This window comes from Artibeus jamaicensis, unplaced genomic scaffold (assembly GCF_021234435.1).
Source record: "Artibeus jamaicensis isolate MK-2021 breed Jamaican fruit bat unplaced genomic scaffold, CSHL_Jam_final scaffold_461, whole genome shotgun sequence".
NCBI classification, from domain to species: Eukaryota; Metazoa; Chordata; class Mammalia; order Chiroptera; family Phyllostomidae; genus Artibeus; species Artibeus jamaicensis.
The window spans coordinates 6,052,363-6,070,107 of record NW_026522045.1 but is presented as its reverse complement, the minus strand read 5'-3'; the positions used below and the strand labels follow the sequence as shown (position 1 = coordinate 6,070,107).

Sequence of the window (17,745 nt, the reverse complement as noted above, 5' to 3'; positions counted from 1 at the left end):
GGGTGGGCTGGGATGGAAGTAAAAGACAGAAAATTGTACTTGAACAACAATTAAAATAATTGTTTTTTAAAAAGAAGTGTTTGCACTCTAAAGGGAGGATCATGTTAGTACTCTGAAGTTTCAGGATTATTAGAATAAGAGAAAGAGGATTTGGGTGATCTTTTCATCTGACTGGCAAGAGGATGCTGATCATCAGCATAATTTAATCCATTCAGTGAAGTCATTTTACACGAACCTCTGAAGCTAGAGCTCAAAAAGAGATTGTCACCCTTGCCTTGACATTCCATTTTTGAGAACAGTAACTATTTGGAGATTAAAAAGTAGCTGGAGAATTTAAATTAGCTAAAGAGAATTTCAAAGAATGGTAACATCAGGAGCCCATATTACAAGTGAGCAAGTGGTAAGTCAAAAACCATTTAACACATGCCACCCTAACTATTTCACTCTCTAGCCATTTTCTCCCTTCTTCCTGTCTCTGCCTTCTTTTCCATCTGCTATTGTTTATGTTTTTACTATATCTAATCTCTTTCTCTCTCTCTTCTTCATTCTCACCGTTTCTTCCTGTCCCTCATTCAGCCCAGATCTTATTAGCACAGGAATAGCTACCATAATGATATGGAACTAAAGTATGTATGTATTTTTTATTATATTGGTTTTGTTTACCTTACTAATCTCTAGACCCATTATTACACTTAGATGTCTCATCTTCACCTGTAACTAGACATATCTAAAACTGAATTAATAATGTCCTCTAAAACCAACTTGAGGACTTCTGCCAAGATGGAGGCATAGGTGGATATGCCATGCCTTCTCACACAACCAAGTTTAGAGACAATTAAATATTAGCAACAGAAAACATAGTCAGAACACAGAAAATTGAACTTTTCGGAAGTCTGTTAACAACAAATTCTTCAGCCTGACCGGTAAGAGGGGCGAAACCAGCAGCTGGCGGAGTGGGGTAGCACAGGAAAACTCGGTCAGACAGACTCAGGCGGGCAGAATCCAGGCGCAGGGTTGCAAAGGGTGGACCTAGTGAGAGACCCAGCGAGCGACTGTGGGGAAATAGCTAGGGAGCAGGGCTGCGAGTTGACTGTGGTTGCACATTCATTCGTGCGTGGATAGACAAGCCAGGGAATGGGCGATTGGACCGGGACCCAGCGGGTCCCCGCGGCGAGAGGCAGCAGAGGGCACCGCCATTTCCCCACTCTGACCCTGCCTCCACATACAGCCTCACAACCCAGCAACTGAGTGGCCCGGCCCTGGTGAACCACCTAAAGCTCTGCTCCTCACCCAGCAGCCAAAACAGCAAAACAGCAGAGGGGGTCACCATTTCCCCACTCTGACCACGCCCCCACATACAGCGTCAAAACCCAGTGACCTGGGAGTCCAGGGCTCCACTCCTCCTACTTAACGGGTGTGAACAGACCAAAAATGGCTCAAGAAGATCTCAAAGCCCCAGAGCCTATAAATCTAAGAGATGAAGAAATAGCAAAACTCTCAGACGCACAGTTTAAAACACTGGTGATCAGGATCCTCACAGAACTGGTTGATTATAGCCACAAATTAGAGAAACATATGAAGACGAAACTAATTGAAATGAATGGAATTGCACAGGAAACCAATAGCGATGAAAAGGAAACTGGGACTCAGATCAATGGAGTGGACCAGAAGAAAGCAAATAATGGCCAAACAGAAAAGAGTGAAGAAGCAAGAATTCAAAAAAATGAGGAGAGTCTTAGGAACCTCCAGGACATCTTTAAAGGCTCCAACATCCGAATTATAGGGGTACCAGAAGGGGGAAAGGAACAGCCACCAGTGGAAAACTTATTTGAACAAATAATAAAGGAGAATTTCCCCAATCTGGCAAAGGAAACAGACTTCCAGGAAATCCAGGAAGCTCAGAGAGTCCCAAAGAAGTTGGACCCAAGAAGAAACACACCAAGGCACATCATCATTACATTAGCCAAGATTAAAATGAAGGAGAGAATCCTAGAAGCAGCAAGAGCTAAGGGGACAGTCACCTACAAAGGAGTCCCCATCAGACTGTCAGCAGATTTCTCAAAAGAGACCTTACAGACAAGAAGGGGCTGGAAAGAAGTATTCCAAGTCATGAAATCCAAAGACCTACAACCAAGATTGCTCTATCCAGCAAAACTTTCATTTAGAATGGAAGGACAGATAAAGTGCTTCTCAGATAAGATCAAATTCAAGGAGTTCATCATCACCAAGCCCTTATTATATGAAATGTTAAAGGGACTTATCTAAGAAAAAGAAGTTAAAAAACATGAACAGTGAAAGGACAGCAAACTCACAGTTATTAACAAGCACACCTAAAACAAAAGCAAACTAAAAGGACAGCTAGATCAGGAGTGGAAACATAGAAGTGAAGATCTCAAGGAGGGTTAGCAACAGTGGAGTGGGAGGAGGAGAAGGAGGGAGAAGGTACAGAAAATAAGTAGCATAGACAGTAGATAGAAAATAGATGGGGGGGGCAAGAATAGTATGGGAAATATAGAATCTAAAGAACTTGAGACACATGGTCATAAACTAAAGGGGGGTAATGGTGGGGATGGGGGGGTAGGGTGGAGGGTAATGAAGGGGGAATAGAACAACTGTAATGGCATAATCAATAAAAAATAAATAAATAAAACCAACTTGAATTTCCCAAGTTTTCTGTGTTTGCCAGTAGTACCACTATTTGTCACCTACACTAGAAAAAGTCTTTGAGGACATTTTTTACTTCATAATTTCCTATATCCTTGTCATCAGGCAGTGTTACCAAGTTTTCTCAGAACAATTTCTCCATCTTGTACCCTTCCATTACATTTCTACTACAAACATCTCACACTTCAGTGCTATAACAACCTTCTGAAAGGCTTTACTTATATCTCGTTGTTATTGTCTCATTCCCTAGTAGCATTTCAACCCTGGATCAGTTGCACAGTCCACCTTTTCTACTTTTATATTAAGGATACTGAGTGATGTTATAGAAAATTATGTAGGGTAAGTTGGGTACCTCTACAGAGTCTTGGTATTCAACCAACCTGCATGGACTTTTGGTCCTACTTAATCCCATTTTTCTCTCAGCAGCGATTTTTATATCTACACCACTCTCTAAGATACCCTACCACAGTTCTATTCTCCCCCTCCTCACACCTGTAAGGCAAGCATATTCTTTATTTCATCAAGAGAAAAAATGGCCATTAAATATGGATACCAAGTCCCTTGCCTCAACCAAATTATCCCTTAACCATGAGATCTCTTTTAACTGCTACAATTTACCCTTCCCTTCTTAGCCAAATTTTTGTTGTTTTTTTCAAGTATGTATATCTTCAGTTACTCCTCAACTCACTGCCATTTGTTGACACACATTTCCCTACTGACAATGGGGAATTTCCCTTGTCACAATAGCGACAACACTATTCCACCACTCCACTGAAACTATTCCTCACAGAGTCACGGTGACATCAGAATTTCTAAATCCAATGTACAGCTTTACTCCATTTACTAATCATTCCTCTTTTAAAATCTCTGCTTTCTTAGCTCCCTTGACATCACTCACTCTCCTGTTCATTCTTATAACTTTGTCCTTTATTCTGTGGCTTTTACGTGGCCTCTATCCTTCTCTATCATCTTAGTTTAAAGAGTGATACTTTTTAGAGTTTTATAATTGTGTTGCTATAATGCCCACCCATCCATTGTCATCAGAAGATCTCATCCAATCTGATTATTTTAACTACTCCCATGCTCTGACTTTTCTAAAATCACTCTGATTTATCTTCTACCTTTCAAACTCCTATATGTAACTGCCTGTTAGACACATTTATGTGGAAATATAACAGATATCTCAGATTCTGTGTATCCAAACTCAAACTCACCATTGCTTATTCTCCCACCTCCTAAAATAACATTTCCTTCTGACTTTCCAGTTTTAGTTAATAGGATCACTACCCACTCAGGTGCCAAACTAAGATACTGAGAGTTATTTTAAATTCCTCAATATTTCTCCTTTCCCCCTATCTTCCACACTCACTTAGTTACTAAGTTTTGCCAGTTCTAATGCTAAACATTTAAATATTTCACTAATCTCCCTGTTCTTCTCTGCCCCTACTGTATGACCTTTCTAGCCCATTCCAATCTCTTTCCTGGTCTAGCATATTTATATAACTATGGTCTCCTTATTTCCAGGCTTGCTTATGTCAAGTTCATCCTTCATACTGTAGCTAGAGGAACAGTTTCTCGAAAACACACAGTTGACCATGTCACTTAATGCCTAAACGGCTTCAAGGTTCTCAATGCACAAAATAAAAAGTTTAGGTTCTTTATCATAACTTATAAATCTCTCTTTAATCTGACACCCCTTTGCCTCTCCCATCTTACCCCCTTACATTTAATTCTACAACAATTCCGAATTATTAAGAAGTTCCTTCAGCCATGGCTGGTGTGGCTCTGTGGATTGGATGCCAGCCCTCAAACCAAAGGGTCACCAGTCCAATTCCCAGTCAGGGCGCATGCCTGGGTTGTGGGCCAGGTACCCAGTAGCGGACACACAAGAGGCAACCATACATTGATGTTTGTCTCCCTCCCTTTCTCCTTCCTTTCCTTTCTCTCTAAAAATAAATAAATAAAATGTATTTTTAAAAGTTTTTTCAGATACTTCTGTGCTTTTTTAAAAATTAAATTTATTGAATTAACATTGGTTTCAAGTGTACATCTATGATACATTACCTGTGTATTGCATTGTGTTTCTACCACCCAAATTTAAATATCCTTCTGTCACCATATATTTTACCCCTTTTACCCTTTATTTTCCCCCACCCCTCTGTCCTCTGATAACCACCATACTGTTGTCTGTCTATGAGTTTTTGTTTATTTGCCTTGTCAGTTCACTCGATGCTTTCAGCTTTATGTCTCACATACAAGTGAAATCATAGGGCATAGGGTTTTTTACTTTTTCTGTCTGATTTATTTTGCTTAGCATGATATTCTCAAGATCCAACCATGTTGTCATGAATGGCAGTATTTCATCTTTTCTTATGGCTGTGTAATTTTCCATTGTGTACATATATATGCCACATTTTCTTTTTTAATGCTATTTACTCTGCCTGTAATACTTTTCTCAACCCTTTTAATCAATTTAACAATTTTTATCTTCCTTCCAAGTTTAACTAAGGAATCATTTTTCCAGTATCCCTCTTCAGGTCCCTGTAATGTTTTCACTGCCTCTGCTTCTTTGAGCTCCCATACATGTTAGCACACCTCTCTTACCTTTTACCAAATAAGGTGGAAATCCTCTGTTCACATATATTTATGACTTGGATTTGTGAACAACCTGCGTACTGTATTCATCTTGTACCCTTACGATCTAGCATGTTGCTTGGTGCCACATTGGTGCTCAGTGTTTATTGAACAGATTATTTGAATTCAACACATCATGCCCATTTCTGTCTCTGCCATACCTGATACTGCTTTCATCTTCTGGAATGCCCATATCTGCTTTCCTTGTAGTTCAAATCCTTGTCCTCCAAGATATATCATGACTTCCCTCACTGCTCTAGCTCTTGGTATTATTCCCTTCCTCTGATTTGTTATTAACTTTATTGTTCACTGACAATTGCATTAACTATAGCTCCTTAATTGAAATAGTCTCCTTGAGACATAGGATTATATTTTATTCTGCAATATTCTTCTCGGTGCTTTATATGGTAATGACTGCATAGTTTTCCTCAATTCATATTTGCTAATTGTTTATTGAGAGCAATGTCTTGTAGAGGCATAAACATAAATCAAGAGGCATATTTGAAGTTACTTGCCTAGTTGTACCTGAGATTCTACAGGTATAAAAAGAAAATAAGGCTTCTTCATAGTATTGAAAAAGGATGAAATAAAGCAGTATATACAGCATCCATCACAGAATAGGTTCTCAAAAAATATTAGTTTTAAAAAATGTTTTGTTTTCCTATCATAAGATTAAAACACAGGTAAATTAGACATGTTTTACTTTTCTTCATAAACCTAATCCCATATTAATTGTATTTTTGCTTATACATTTCTCTTAATTGATCTTTCTTTATTTAAAACATTGGACCTATGGTTCTCATCTTTAACTACATATCAGAATAATGTAGGGAGCTTTTAGAAATCCCAGTGCTCAGGCCATCTCTGAAATAATTAAATTAGAATCCCTGGGACCTACACATGAGTATTTTATTTTCTGTTTTTTAACTACCCAAATGATTGAAATATAGAGCCAAGATTGAGAACCACAATGTTAGACTATAAACAGCACTTCCCATATCTACTTTTTAAAAACACACACCTTAATTGAAGTAGTTACAATATTGAGCTGTGATTGGGAGAAATGTGGGATCCACAAGTGGTTATGGAAGATTCTGAAAGGTACAAGATGGAAAGAAAGTTGAATTTTTGGGTGAAGTCAAAAACAAGGAATCCTAGCAAGGCTGAGGACAACAATGCTGGATGGGGCCAAGGGGCAGATTCAAATGGGTGGGGGAGAGTTGAGAGTATAAGAAACATATGGTTGAAAAAAGAAATGTATGGAGGCAGGTGCCAGGAGTATTAGACCAAGAATTTTGATAGTGGGACTAATAAATAGGCCTTAAATCTTCACAGAAAGGGTTTACACATTTTTATATATTATTTTCTGAGATGTCAATAGCTTAGAAAAAGATAAGGTGTGTGAAAAAGACAATGGTTAAGTCAATAGTAATGAGACCACATTTTCAGAACTGCCTCTGGATATTTCATGTGTGACCTGCAGCTCCTCTAAACTCTTGTATTACCTATATTATAATCTTCTGATATAATTTTTAGGAATCAGTGGAGGAACTGAGAAGAACATTATATACCATATACTTTATAACTCTAAACAGATATATAAAAACTCTGAAATATAACATGAGTTCACAATTATAATGAATATCTTTGGCTTGATAATCCAGGGCAGTGATTCTCAACAATGGTTGCACAGAAAAATTATTTAGAATGCTTTCAAAAAGTCAGAAAGCCTGGGTCCACTCTTTTGACTTAATGGGTCTGATATGGACTGCAGCATGAAAAGTATTAAGTTCTCCATGTGGTCCTAATGTGTAACTAACATTGAGAAACACTAATTTAGAGGAAACTTAGACTTTTGCTTATCTTGCATATCTTGGATGACCTCGAAGTGTATGATACTAACCAAGCAAATCTGAGCCTTAATTTTCACACCTGTTAAATAAGTATAGTAATAATTTCCTGTAAAGTGTTGTGAACATGTAGCATCCTGAATTTAGTCCTTAGTTTTGCAAGAAGTCCAGAATCTGCCCTGGCTGGTGTGGCTAAGTGGATTGAGTGCAGGCCTGTGAACCAAGGTGTCGCCTGTTTGACTCCCAGTCAGGGCATATGTCTGGGTTGTGGGCCTGGTCCCCAGTAGGGGGCACATGAGAGGCAGCCACACATAGATGTTTCTCTCCCTTTCCCTCTCTCTGAAAATAAATAAATGAAGTCTTTAAATTTTTTTTTTAAAAATCAAGTCCAGAATCTTCAGAATTGATCACCTTCAAATTAGGGACTCACCACACCACAAACAAACTTGGAAGATGTTGACAAATAATTAAGGAACTGGAAAGTATTCCCTTGGTTCATTTCTCACACATTCACTGATAACCATAGCCAAGGGTGTCATTAAAATCCAAATTACCTGCCCCAGAGGCAGCCAATAATGTTCTCCAGGGCAAGAGCCCAGAGATCTATATTTTAAACTAACACTCCAGGTGATTCTTATCAGAAAAGTCTGGGAAACATTGCAGTTTATGTTAACACACTATCATTCTAGTATTGATTTACAGTAGGGGGACATATATAAATAGTGGAGCAAAAGTAGGTTTAGAGTTTGTGTGGGAAATAATACAATAATTAATACAAGAATAAAGTTTGTTTCATGTACTAATAACTATAAACCTATTTTTGCCCCACCTTGTATGTATTTCCAGTTCTCAGGGTTTAAAAAATATCCTATTGAGATATTGCCTTAGATATCTCAATATCTAAGGCCATCCTCTTTTTGGTACCAAAGAATATGGGAAGCCAAATTATAATCAGAAAGTCACTTTGTGAGCACAGGATCAAAGCACTGGGAGAGAGGATAGTTTTGAGGAATTATTCATTCAAACTTTGGCATAATCTGCTGAGCTTTTCTGGGCCCACCATAGAGTATGGGTATGTCAGGAGTGCATAGAGTTTTCATATTCTTCAAAGTCATCATCTCTTCCCCCTTGACAGTAGTCTCCTGTTTCTGTGAACAATCTTTGCTTGGGAAAGGTCAATATACTTTGTAATGATTATTTGTGCATCCTTTAAACAAATGAGTGGTTGCTTGATTTCAAAGATGATCTTGCTTGACCCTAAAATCTCTGCAGCTATCAATTTATTACCTCTTTGTTAGGGTATTTATTTTTAACTTATGAAATTTGTTAATTTGCCTCTTCTGACCAAAGAGAAGTGGAAAGATGATGAGATTAAGTAAATAAAAATTAATTTTTCCTGTTTCCAATTCTACCTAGGAAGCAGAATGTAGCTAATATACCTATTCTGTAGCTGTTGGCTCTTTTAAAATGGTAACTAGTAGTTTTATTTTAAAAATTTGCTTTCAGCTTTTGTCCTGATAGTGGGTCTCATTAAACCTCTCTCCTTTCTAAAATCTGTCTGTAGAAATTACTTTTGGTAAACTAATGTACTACATGATTTCAGATAACATTGTGAAAATTTGCTTTTGTCTTTAATCTTTTGGGATATTTCAGGTTTTGGCTGAGTGTAAAGAGAACTAGGATCAAACAAAAAGAGGTTGGTTGAGGGGGTTAGAGGCAAAGGTTCATTCGTTGCACATGCTAAATTTAAAGTACCTGCTGTACTCCCACATAGAAACAATAAGCAGGCAAATAGCAGATTTTTAGGGAAAAGGCCAAGGCTAGAGAAGCAATGTGGTATCATGTAAAGAATTCTGGGCTTTAAATTAAGAGACATGGGCTCTGAGAAAACATCTCTATTACTATCTCTGTGACTTTGATAAAGTCATTTGATCTCTATGGGCCTTATCTTTAAATTGGGAAAGTGCAAGCAGATGATACCTAGTAAATTCCTGCGCAACTGTGTGATTCTACATAAAACTAGAATCCATACTAACCTTTTTTATTTTAACTCTGTTTTTTCAGCATTTAGTACAAGGACCTATGTTTGTCATATTTGCAATATCACGTTTACATCATTAGAAATGTTCCGGTCCCATATGCAAGGAAGTGAACATCAAATTAGGTAAGTATTTTTTCCCCCAAATGCTCCTGTGATACCAAAGACCAGGGCTTCTGTCAAGTACTCTTGCATGTATTTTACAAATTTTCTAGGCAATAATTTCCCTGTGAGTTAATCCTGTGTATGGTTTGTGGTATTTGTAACACATTGCATGCTAGTATCATCCCTCAGTAAGTTCTCTAATCATGATAGTATACTGGCAGAGCTGGTTACCTGGCACTCTTTCTTATCAGACAGCATTGTCCTCCTCTGGAGAAATTGTTAAAGGCTCATTCTCTGGCTAACCATACACATTCAAATAATCCCTGGTAGGTTGTATTAATTTCAGGGACTCAGTGATCTGGTCATCATCCTTCCACTGAAGTATAGTGGTTAATAAAAAGGACTTGCTGTTAGACCTGGATTGGATTACCAGATGTATCTCTCTATCAAATATATAACTTTGGATAGATCTGATATAAAGTGGTTGTAAGGAAATAAAAAATATGTGTAAGATGCTTGGTCTGGAACATAGTAGGATCTCAATAAATGTTTATTCCATTCTATTATTTTAAGAAGGAGAGGATTGAGTGGACAATTGGGGGCTGGATAAGTCAACTAGCAGGACAGAGGGTCACTTAGCTATTGTATATTGGTTTGTTACTTTTACAGTCAAAGCATAGTATTACATGATTTTATTCTAGTAGAAAAGATTTATACTATTGCATCTGAACACTTAGGAACTAAATTGTCTGACTCACCAAATTAACCTTCACTTAGACTTCTAAAAATATCTCAATGTTCCAGAATAAGTAACCACCACATTTTAAAAATCTATACAAGGAACTGAGTAACCAAAACTTTTAAAACAGCATGCCATTCAGATGAGACCATCTTTAGGACATAAAATATTATTGGTCCTTTCCCAAACATCCCATTCTGCCTTACATTTTAAGTACTGTAATAATATCGGATATGTCTGCTTCTTTGTACCCATCTTCCCAGGCCTGAAAATGTATTTATGTGTAAAATATTGTGAGGTACCTGGGAGGTATGTGACTATCCTTGCTGCTTCTTTTTGACATAACAAGTCATGATTTATAGCTTTTATATTGGGGTAGCTTTGTAAAGTTTTGGCTTTTAATGTTTTTTCATTTTTTAGACTACTGTTTTTGAAAGCAAAGAAAATATTCAGATAAAATAATCCAGTAATAACAACTTTCTATGGTCTTCTTTGCAGAGAATCCATTATTATTAATCTAGTGAAGAATTCAAAAAAGACACAAGACTCTTACCAAGATGAAAGTGAAGATTACATCAAGGTGAAGAAAGTCAGAGAACCAAAGCCCAAGACTTGTTTCAGAAGGGTGGAAGAGACTTCTTTGGAAACCCATGGGTACAGAAAAGTTGTTGATTCCCGATCCAGACGTAGAATGTATGAACAAAGACACCCACGTGAGACTTTCCGGGCATATCCAGAATCATATAAAATTTCACAAACAGTCGAAAATCAGTTACCTCATTACTTACCTGCTTATTCAAAGAAGACATATGACTCTTTCCAAGATGAACTGGAAGATTACATCAAAGTGCAAAAAGCCAGAGGACTACATCCAAAGACTTGTTTCAGGAAGATGAGAGAGAATTCTATGGAAACACGTGAGTACAGAGAAGTTGATTCTGGACCCAGACAAAGAATGTATGAGCAAAGATTTTCAGTTCAGTCTTCCCATACCTACCAACGACCATATAATATTTCACCAGTGGAAAACCAGTTACATTATTGGTTACCAGATTATTCAAATAGGACATATGACTCTTTCCAAGATGAACTGGAAGATTACATCAAAGTTCAGAAAGCCAGAGGACTACATCCAAAGACTTGTTTCAGAAAGATAAATGATAGCTCTACAGAAACCCATAAGTACAGAGACATGGTTGATTCCAGACCTAGATATAGAATGTCTGAGCAAAGACTCCCATTTGAGACTTTTCAGACCTACCCAGAATCATACGATATTTCACAAGCAGTGGAAAATCAGTTACCTCATTGCTTACCGGCTCATGACAGCAAACAGAAATTAGACTCTATGACCTGCAGCCAACCCACCAGAGATTATTTCTCAGAAAAACCAGTACCCCTAAGCCTTAGTCAGCAAGAAAATAACTCTGGCTTATACAGTGTAGAATCAGAAGTTTACAAGCACCTCTCCTTGGAAAAAAATACCAGTGACCCTCAAAGAGGTCATAAACGGAGACATCAGAAGAGAAGAAGGCACCTGGAGGAAGGTGAAGAAAAGCCAGAGAAAGAGCAGTCCAAGCATAAAAGAAAAAAGAGTGATGGGGATATGGAACTAGACAAGGACAAGAGCATCCGACAAAAGAAAAGAGAAGATAGAGTCAGTGTCAGTTCAGGAAAGCTTAAGCACCGAAAAAAGAAAAAAAGCCATGGTGTAACCTCTACGAAAGAAGAACGTAAGCACAGGAAAGAGAAAAAGAAATCTGTTGAAGAAAAGACAGAAGAGGAAATGCTTTGGGATGAATCTATACTTGGATTTTGAACTTCAAATTTTATTTACCCAAAGATGCATTGAAGACATAAGAATATGGATTTAGACAAACATTCAGTGAAGAAAAAGAGAGGTGCATACAGTCAGTGTCAGTTCAGGAAAGTTTTTTGTGTAAGAATTGAAATTGAATTAAAAGAAGAAACAAACAAGACTAAACCTAGATGTTGAGAAAAAACATAAGAACACAAGAACATAATACAAAAGGAAACCTGATGAAGAAAAGACAAAAGAGTAAATGCTTTTGGATGAGTCTGTTCTAGGAATTTAAACTTTTAATATTGTTTACCCAATGATGCAATGAAAAAGTTAGTTAAGAAAATTGACCTAGATGAAAGCATTAAATGAAAAAAAAAAAAACAGAGGTGGATACAGTCAGTGTCAGTTCAAGACAGCTTGCTGTTCTTTTATTAACGGAAATAAAGTAAACCAAAAGAATAAATAAGCCTAACTCTAGTCTCTAAGAAAGTATATAAGATGGTAAGAACACAGGAACATAAGAGAAAAGGAAACTTGTTGAAGAAAAGACAGGAGAGTCATTCTTTGGGACAAATCTACTCTTGGATTTTGAACTTTTTACTTTTGCTAATTTAAGGTTGAATTAAATAAATAAGTTGAATAGTTTGCTTCTATGAAATTCATGTTATCTGAATTTCCTAAGTGGACAGTGACTTGAACCTCTAAAAAGAGCCAAGTGATGTAAAAGTATTCAGTATGCCTTTTTGTCAAGTTACTTTTCCTCATTTTCCTTAAAAAAAAGAGAAATTATGTGTTTCTTACATATAATGTAATTTTCCTTAATGAAGTTTTCTCTATTTCTATTCATCAAATTGCTGTGATAGTGAATTATTTATCCATGGTAGATAATCTGTTTTAAGTGAAACAATTGCCAGCTATTACAGAATCCATTTTTCTGTTTGGGTTTGTGTTAGTGTTGTTGGTGCTTTATTGATATTGAGTCTTTGTTTATGTTTCTTGATTTTCTCCAAGAAAAATTTATGAAGAGATTTAGACTGACTTCTTTGTTTGTTAAATCTAATTTGCAGTGTATTTTTGTATTTTATAGTGCTGAAAGTGGAAAATGAAACAGTCTATAATAATCTTAGATGATATATAGTTTTAAAAGTACTGATACAAAGTCAGTCTCTATTCTGGAAATGGTTATATTATATTAAAATGTTTTCTACATATTGTTTTATGTAAAAGATAATTTCCCAGCCAAAGATGATTTTACTTTGAGAGTGAGAGGGGAAATAAACAATTTGTACCTCTGATGAGATCACATTATAAAGCTGTAATAATTTTATTTCTTCTACATCTTGCTTAGTAGAAGCCGATATTCAGACTTGAGCTCAGTTTTAAGATAGAGAAATATGACTGCCTATATACTTAAAGCTGAAGAAGGAAGAATTTATAAGTGAGAATGGGCTATGAGGGTGCATCACTTTAAATTGCTTCATCTTGCTTATTTTTTTACTCTGGTGCTCCCCATTTTTATGATAAGCACCTCCTGTAAGCATTTGAACATCACCATAATATAGAAGGAGTGATAGCCTGGGAATCAAAATCTCAGGATTCTGGTTTCAGTAGCACCATCAAGTTTCTGTGTGACTTTGTAGGAATACCATGAGAATTCAACATGGAGTCATTAGTGACAGGAAAAAGTAGTCTATACTATTCCCTTGATGTGCTCATCCTATCAAGAAGTAAATAAATTTAGGTGGTGATGTATGTGCATGTAGGCAAGCCATTTAATAGTTGGTTTTTCTCATGATTTCAATACAAAAGCAAATATGAGATGAAGCATATTCAGATGGTCGGGTTTATACCTGGTGGAATGAATACTCCAGAAGGGATTAGTTCAGAAGGGATTTAGATGGTACCCAAATTAACTTTTATTCCACAAGCCTGTTGGTATAAGATTATTTGGTGCTCTATTATCACTTTCCCTGTTCTTAACACATCTGATATACTGGAGAAAGGGGGAAATAGGAACACCAGTCAAGCAAATAGACTGTCAATTAGCCACAAAAATGGCAAATTCTCTCTTCTGAACATGCCAAGAAAGCAACATTTTTCATAAAAAGAATGTGAGCCAGTATAAATTGTGAGCATTTTTAGAATTGATAAGTTCTTTTGCAGAAGTCCATTTTGTGATTAAATCTGGGGGATGGGAATTCAAAGCTCTGTGTTGCAAGACTATTCATTAAGATACCAAATTACTGTGATGTTTTCAAATAAACTTAAATAGATAAAAAATTCATTAAAATTAGCCGTACAATTTTAATCAATACTGGGAAAGTCGAACAAATTTTAAACAGCAAAATCACTTGCCACTGGGTGGCGTGGCAAGTTGGGGGAGGGCTAAGGTGTGGCATTGACTACGTTACTGAGAGGGTCACCAGTGAATTGCTCTAGAAAGTGGTTTTCCAAAATTTTAGGACAAAAAAAATACACTTAGTATTACGCCACCTAAAATACATTTTCTGTTAACCAGAAAGTGTTGTTTCCTGGTTAAAGCTGGGTAGAAGGGCCTGTGCCCAACTTTGACACATTTGCTTTGCTCCCAGCTTCTGCACCTGAGCACTTGGAGGTAAGAGTGTAAGTCAAGAGACATATGCAGGATCCCAGATGAACTCCATTTCTGGAGTTAAGTACTAAGTCTAATAAGATGATATTTAATGAATATAAGTATTAAATCCTGCATTTGGCTATGGAAGATACTATAAAAACATGTGAGGAGACATATTTTAAGATACTACATGTAGAAACAGTGTTGGGATTTTTATTACATGCTTGGTTTGAAAGAGTAGTATGTTCATCCAGACCTGTGATCACATAGGCTCTAAGGCAAATTATTGAAGTATGTATTCAGACAAGTAAATTGCTAGCTAATACCTTCATAGGTATATCTTCTACTGAATAGAAGGGAGACAAAGGCAAATCTGGCTTAATTTGAAAAATGACTTTCAATAATTGGAGCTATAGAAAAAATTGAATTGACTATCTTGTCATGCAAATAAAAAGAAATGACTGTCACCATTGAGGCAAGAAAGAATCTGAAAAAAACATCAGAACATAGGTTCTGTTCCACAAACAGCTCACAGTCACAGAGAAATTGGACAAATTAACAGGAAATTGTGATATAAATTTAATAAAGACTATAATAGGAGTGATGAAGGATCCTGTGGGTAGCAAAGGTAAAGAGCTGAAAGGGATGGGAAGTGGACTTTCAGCAAAGGTTTCTCAAAGAACGTGACATCTAAACACACTTTTTCCCCTCTCAATTCAGACTATTTCTTTGATATATCCACTTGACTATTTTTTAGGTACTTAAAACTTAATGTAGCTGACTAGGGTGCCTCCTTCTGCCATTACCAATCATTTCTCTTCAGTCTTATTTTTCCGTTTCTGTAAAATCATCCAGTTCCTCAGGCCAAACACAATATGAGCACATCTTCATTCCTAATTAAACCATAAGCAATTCTCTTTGATCATCTCACCAAAATATTCCTCTTAATGTACAATTCTTTTCATTGTCACTGCCACCACTCTAATCAGAAACATTATTTCTTGATCAAACTGGAAAAATAGGTTTGAAAGTAACTGAAACATTGGGCTAAGTTGCCAAGTTCTGAATTACAGGTGAGCAGAAAAATTTACACAAAATCAGCAACAGATCAGAGTGCCCTTAGGAGTGTCAAACTCATTTTCACTGGGGGCCACATCAGCCTTCAAGGTTGCCTTCAAAGGATGGAAATAATTTTAGGACTGTATAAATATAACTATTCCTTAACTGTTAAGGAGTGGAAATTACATTAGGCTCTTTGAAGGCAACTGAGAAGCCGATGTGGCCCCCAGTGGAAATGACTATTGACACCCCCACCTTAGGGATTTCAGACTATCAAGCATATAGTTTCCACTAGAACAACACAAAGAAAAATGCTGGTTTTAGAAATCAACTTGGACAGACACATTTGTGGGGAAGGGGATGGGGCAAGAATCCATAGAAAGCTGATCCTAGGCAGTATTATGACAGGAAAATACACTTCTAACGGAAAAGAATAACACCTTGGAAGTCAAGACCTGTGGCGTGTAAACACGTGAGAAAAAGAGACACAAAGCAAATGGAAACTCTACCCTAACTTAGTATTTGAAACAAAAAAGAAAAAAGAAAAACAAACACACCCGAGTTTAAAGAAAACATTTAGAGCTTTGAAACAGCATAAATCAGAAAGAGCACCCAGAAATATTTTTTCTTCAGACTCACACAAAATGAAGTCAACAACTTACCTGCACCCAAAGCTTAGTCTTTTTTCTTTAATGTCATTGTAGGTTGAATGCTGTTTTCTCTGCATAAAGTAATGTTTAAAACAGAACATTGTTTAACAGAGAACACTGCGGATATTTACCCAATCAGAATGTTAGAAACATTTGCCGCATGTAGAGATATTCATTGAAATTGAAAGTGAGTTAATTTTTTAAAGTTTGTCTTCAAGGTGATCAATGCAGATGTTTATTTTTTAATTGCCCGTAGCTTAGTCTTTTGGAGCAATCGCTACAATATGCTAATGACTATGGTTTTGGGAAGGACCTCTTTTGTTGCCACGTGTTAATTTACATATTATATTTACCTTATCGGAAAACACCCATAAGATTGGCACTCCAGAGAAGAAGTGGGGGCAGGTGAAGCCCAAGTTGTGTATTGAGAAAAGTCACTCGGAGGCACAAGCATCAGTGGGGAAGCCAGGAATATGGGCAACCTCAGATCACGGGGTGTTGTAAAGAGACTGGTCTCCTGAAACACGCAGATCAGGAGAACCCTGCTGTCATCATTCCGGGCTTGTGAGCCTGGTGAGTTCCTAAAGCTGTGGTCACGTGGATGCTGCCATCACGTGGATGCTATAGTTACACGGCAGGCCCGGAACTACTGGTCCCATCCGCGCCTGGGCTCCTGTGGCCTCTCTGGATCTGTTGCCACTACGGTCATGAGGTAGACCCAGCTCTTCAAGTCACTAGAGCATCGTGGACTCCTAAAAACCCTGCCCACCCTCTGTATTCTTCCTGTCACCTGGCCCTTACTACTTAGTGGCATGTGGAAGCCCCAGCCCAGAAAATTACATAAATGAATGGCTTCTTCGGGTTGTGTAGATAGTATGGTCACGTGTGCCACTATGGTCACAGGTCCAGCTCAGCTACCTTGATCACGTCAAGACTGAGGACTGTGGGAGTAACAATGGAAGACCACGGGACTCTGCCGATTCTTAAGTCAGCAGTTTCGGGGCTCCTACTATCACTGGACAGGCAAAGCCCTGGCCGTTACGCCAGCACTGCCGCTGCCCAATCACTGTGGGTCATGCATATCCTCTGGTCTCACACCGCGCTACGATCGCGTGAAGCACTGTGATCACGCGAGACTCAGTTCTCTCAGTCGCTTGAGGATTGAGGGCTCTCCAAACCTGCATCTCTTTCCATCTTGGAGCCCCTGTCGAAAGGTCTTGGGAGTCAGGTAGGGCTCCACAGCTGCGTGTTACGTGGGTCTTGCAGCCATGTTACCTCCTGTGGCCATGTCCGCCATTTAAGTGTGTGGTAATTCCAACACTGCAGCTCAGCTTAGCTTTCCGAGGAGTCTCCCCTGTAGGTTCGGAAGACTGTGAAAATTGTCGTCTGCGCCCTGGCTCAGGAAATTTTGATGAGACTGGCTTGAACACTAACCTTCCCACCCATTTACACCCTGCCTGGGTGAGCATTGTGTGGTACTGGGTAGGAGGGGCGCCATTCGGGTAAGAGGACTGGGAGTCTCTAGCAGAAATTTTCTGAGAGAATTGGCGGTGGCACAGGGCAGTGCGGCAGGGGGTTGTGGGCTTCTCTCTGTGCCCAGGCTCGAGAA

At 37.9% G+C, this 17,745-nt stretch overlaps 1 protein-coding gene across 1 annotated transcript in view; it reads left to right on the top strand.

The window, feature by feature from the left end:
• ZMAT1 (zinc finger matrin-type 1) overlaps positions 1-12,806 on the top strand; it is a 78,219-nt gene extending 65,413 nt beyond the window's left edge. The window contains exons 6-7 of the mRNA XM_053657461.1: positions 9,213-9,312; positions 10,529-12,806. Coding sequence (XP_053513436.1) covers positions 9,213-9,312; positions 10,529-11,849 — 1,421 coding nt within the window. The 3' untranslated portion in view covers positions 11,850-12,806. The remainder of the gene's footprint in view (positions 1-9,212; positions 9,313-10,528) is intronic.
• The last annotated feature ends 4,939 nt before the right edge of the window (positions 12,807-17,745 follow it).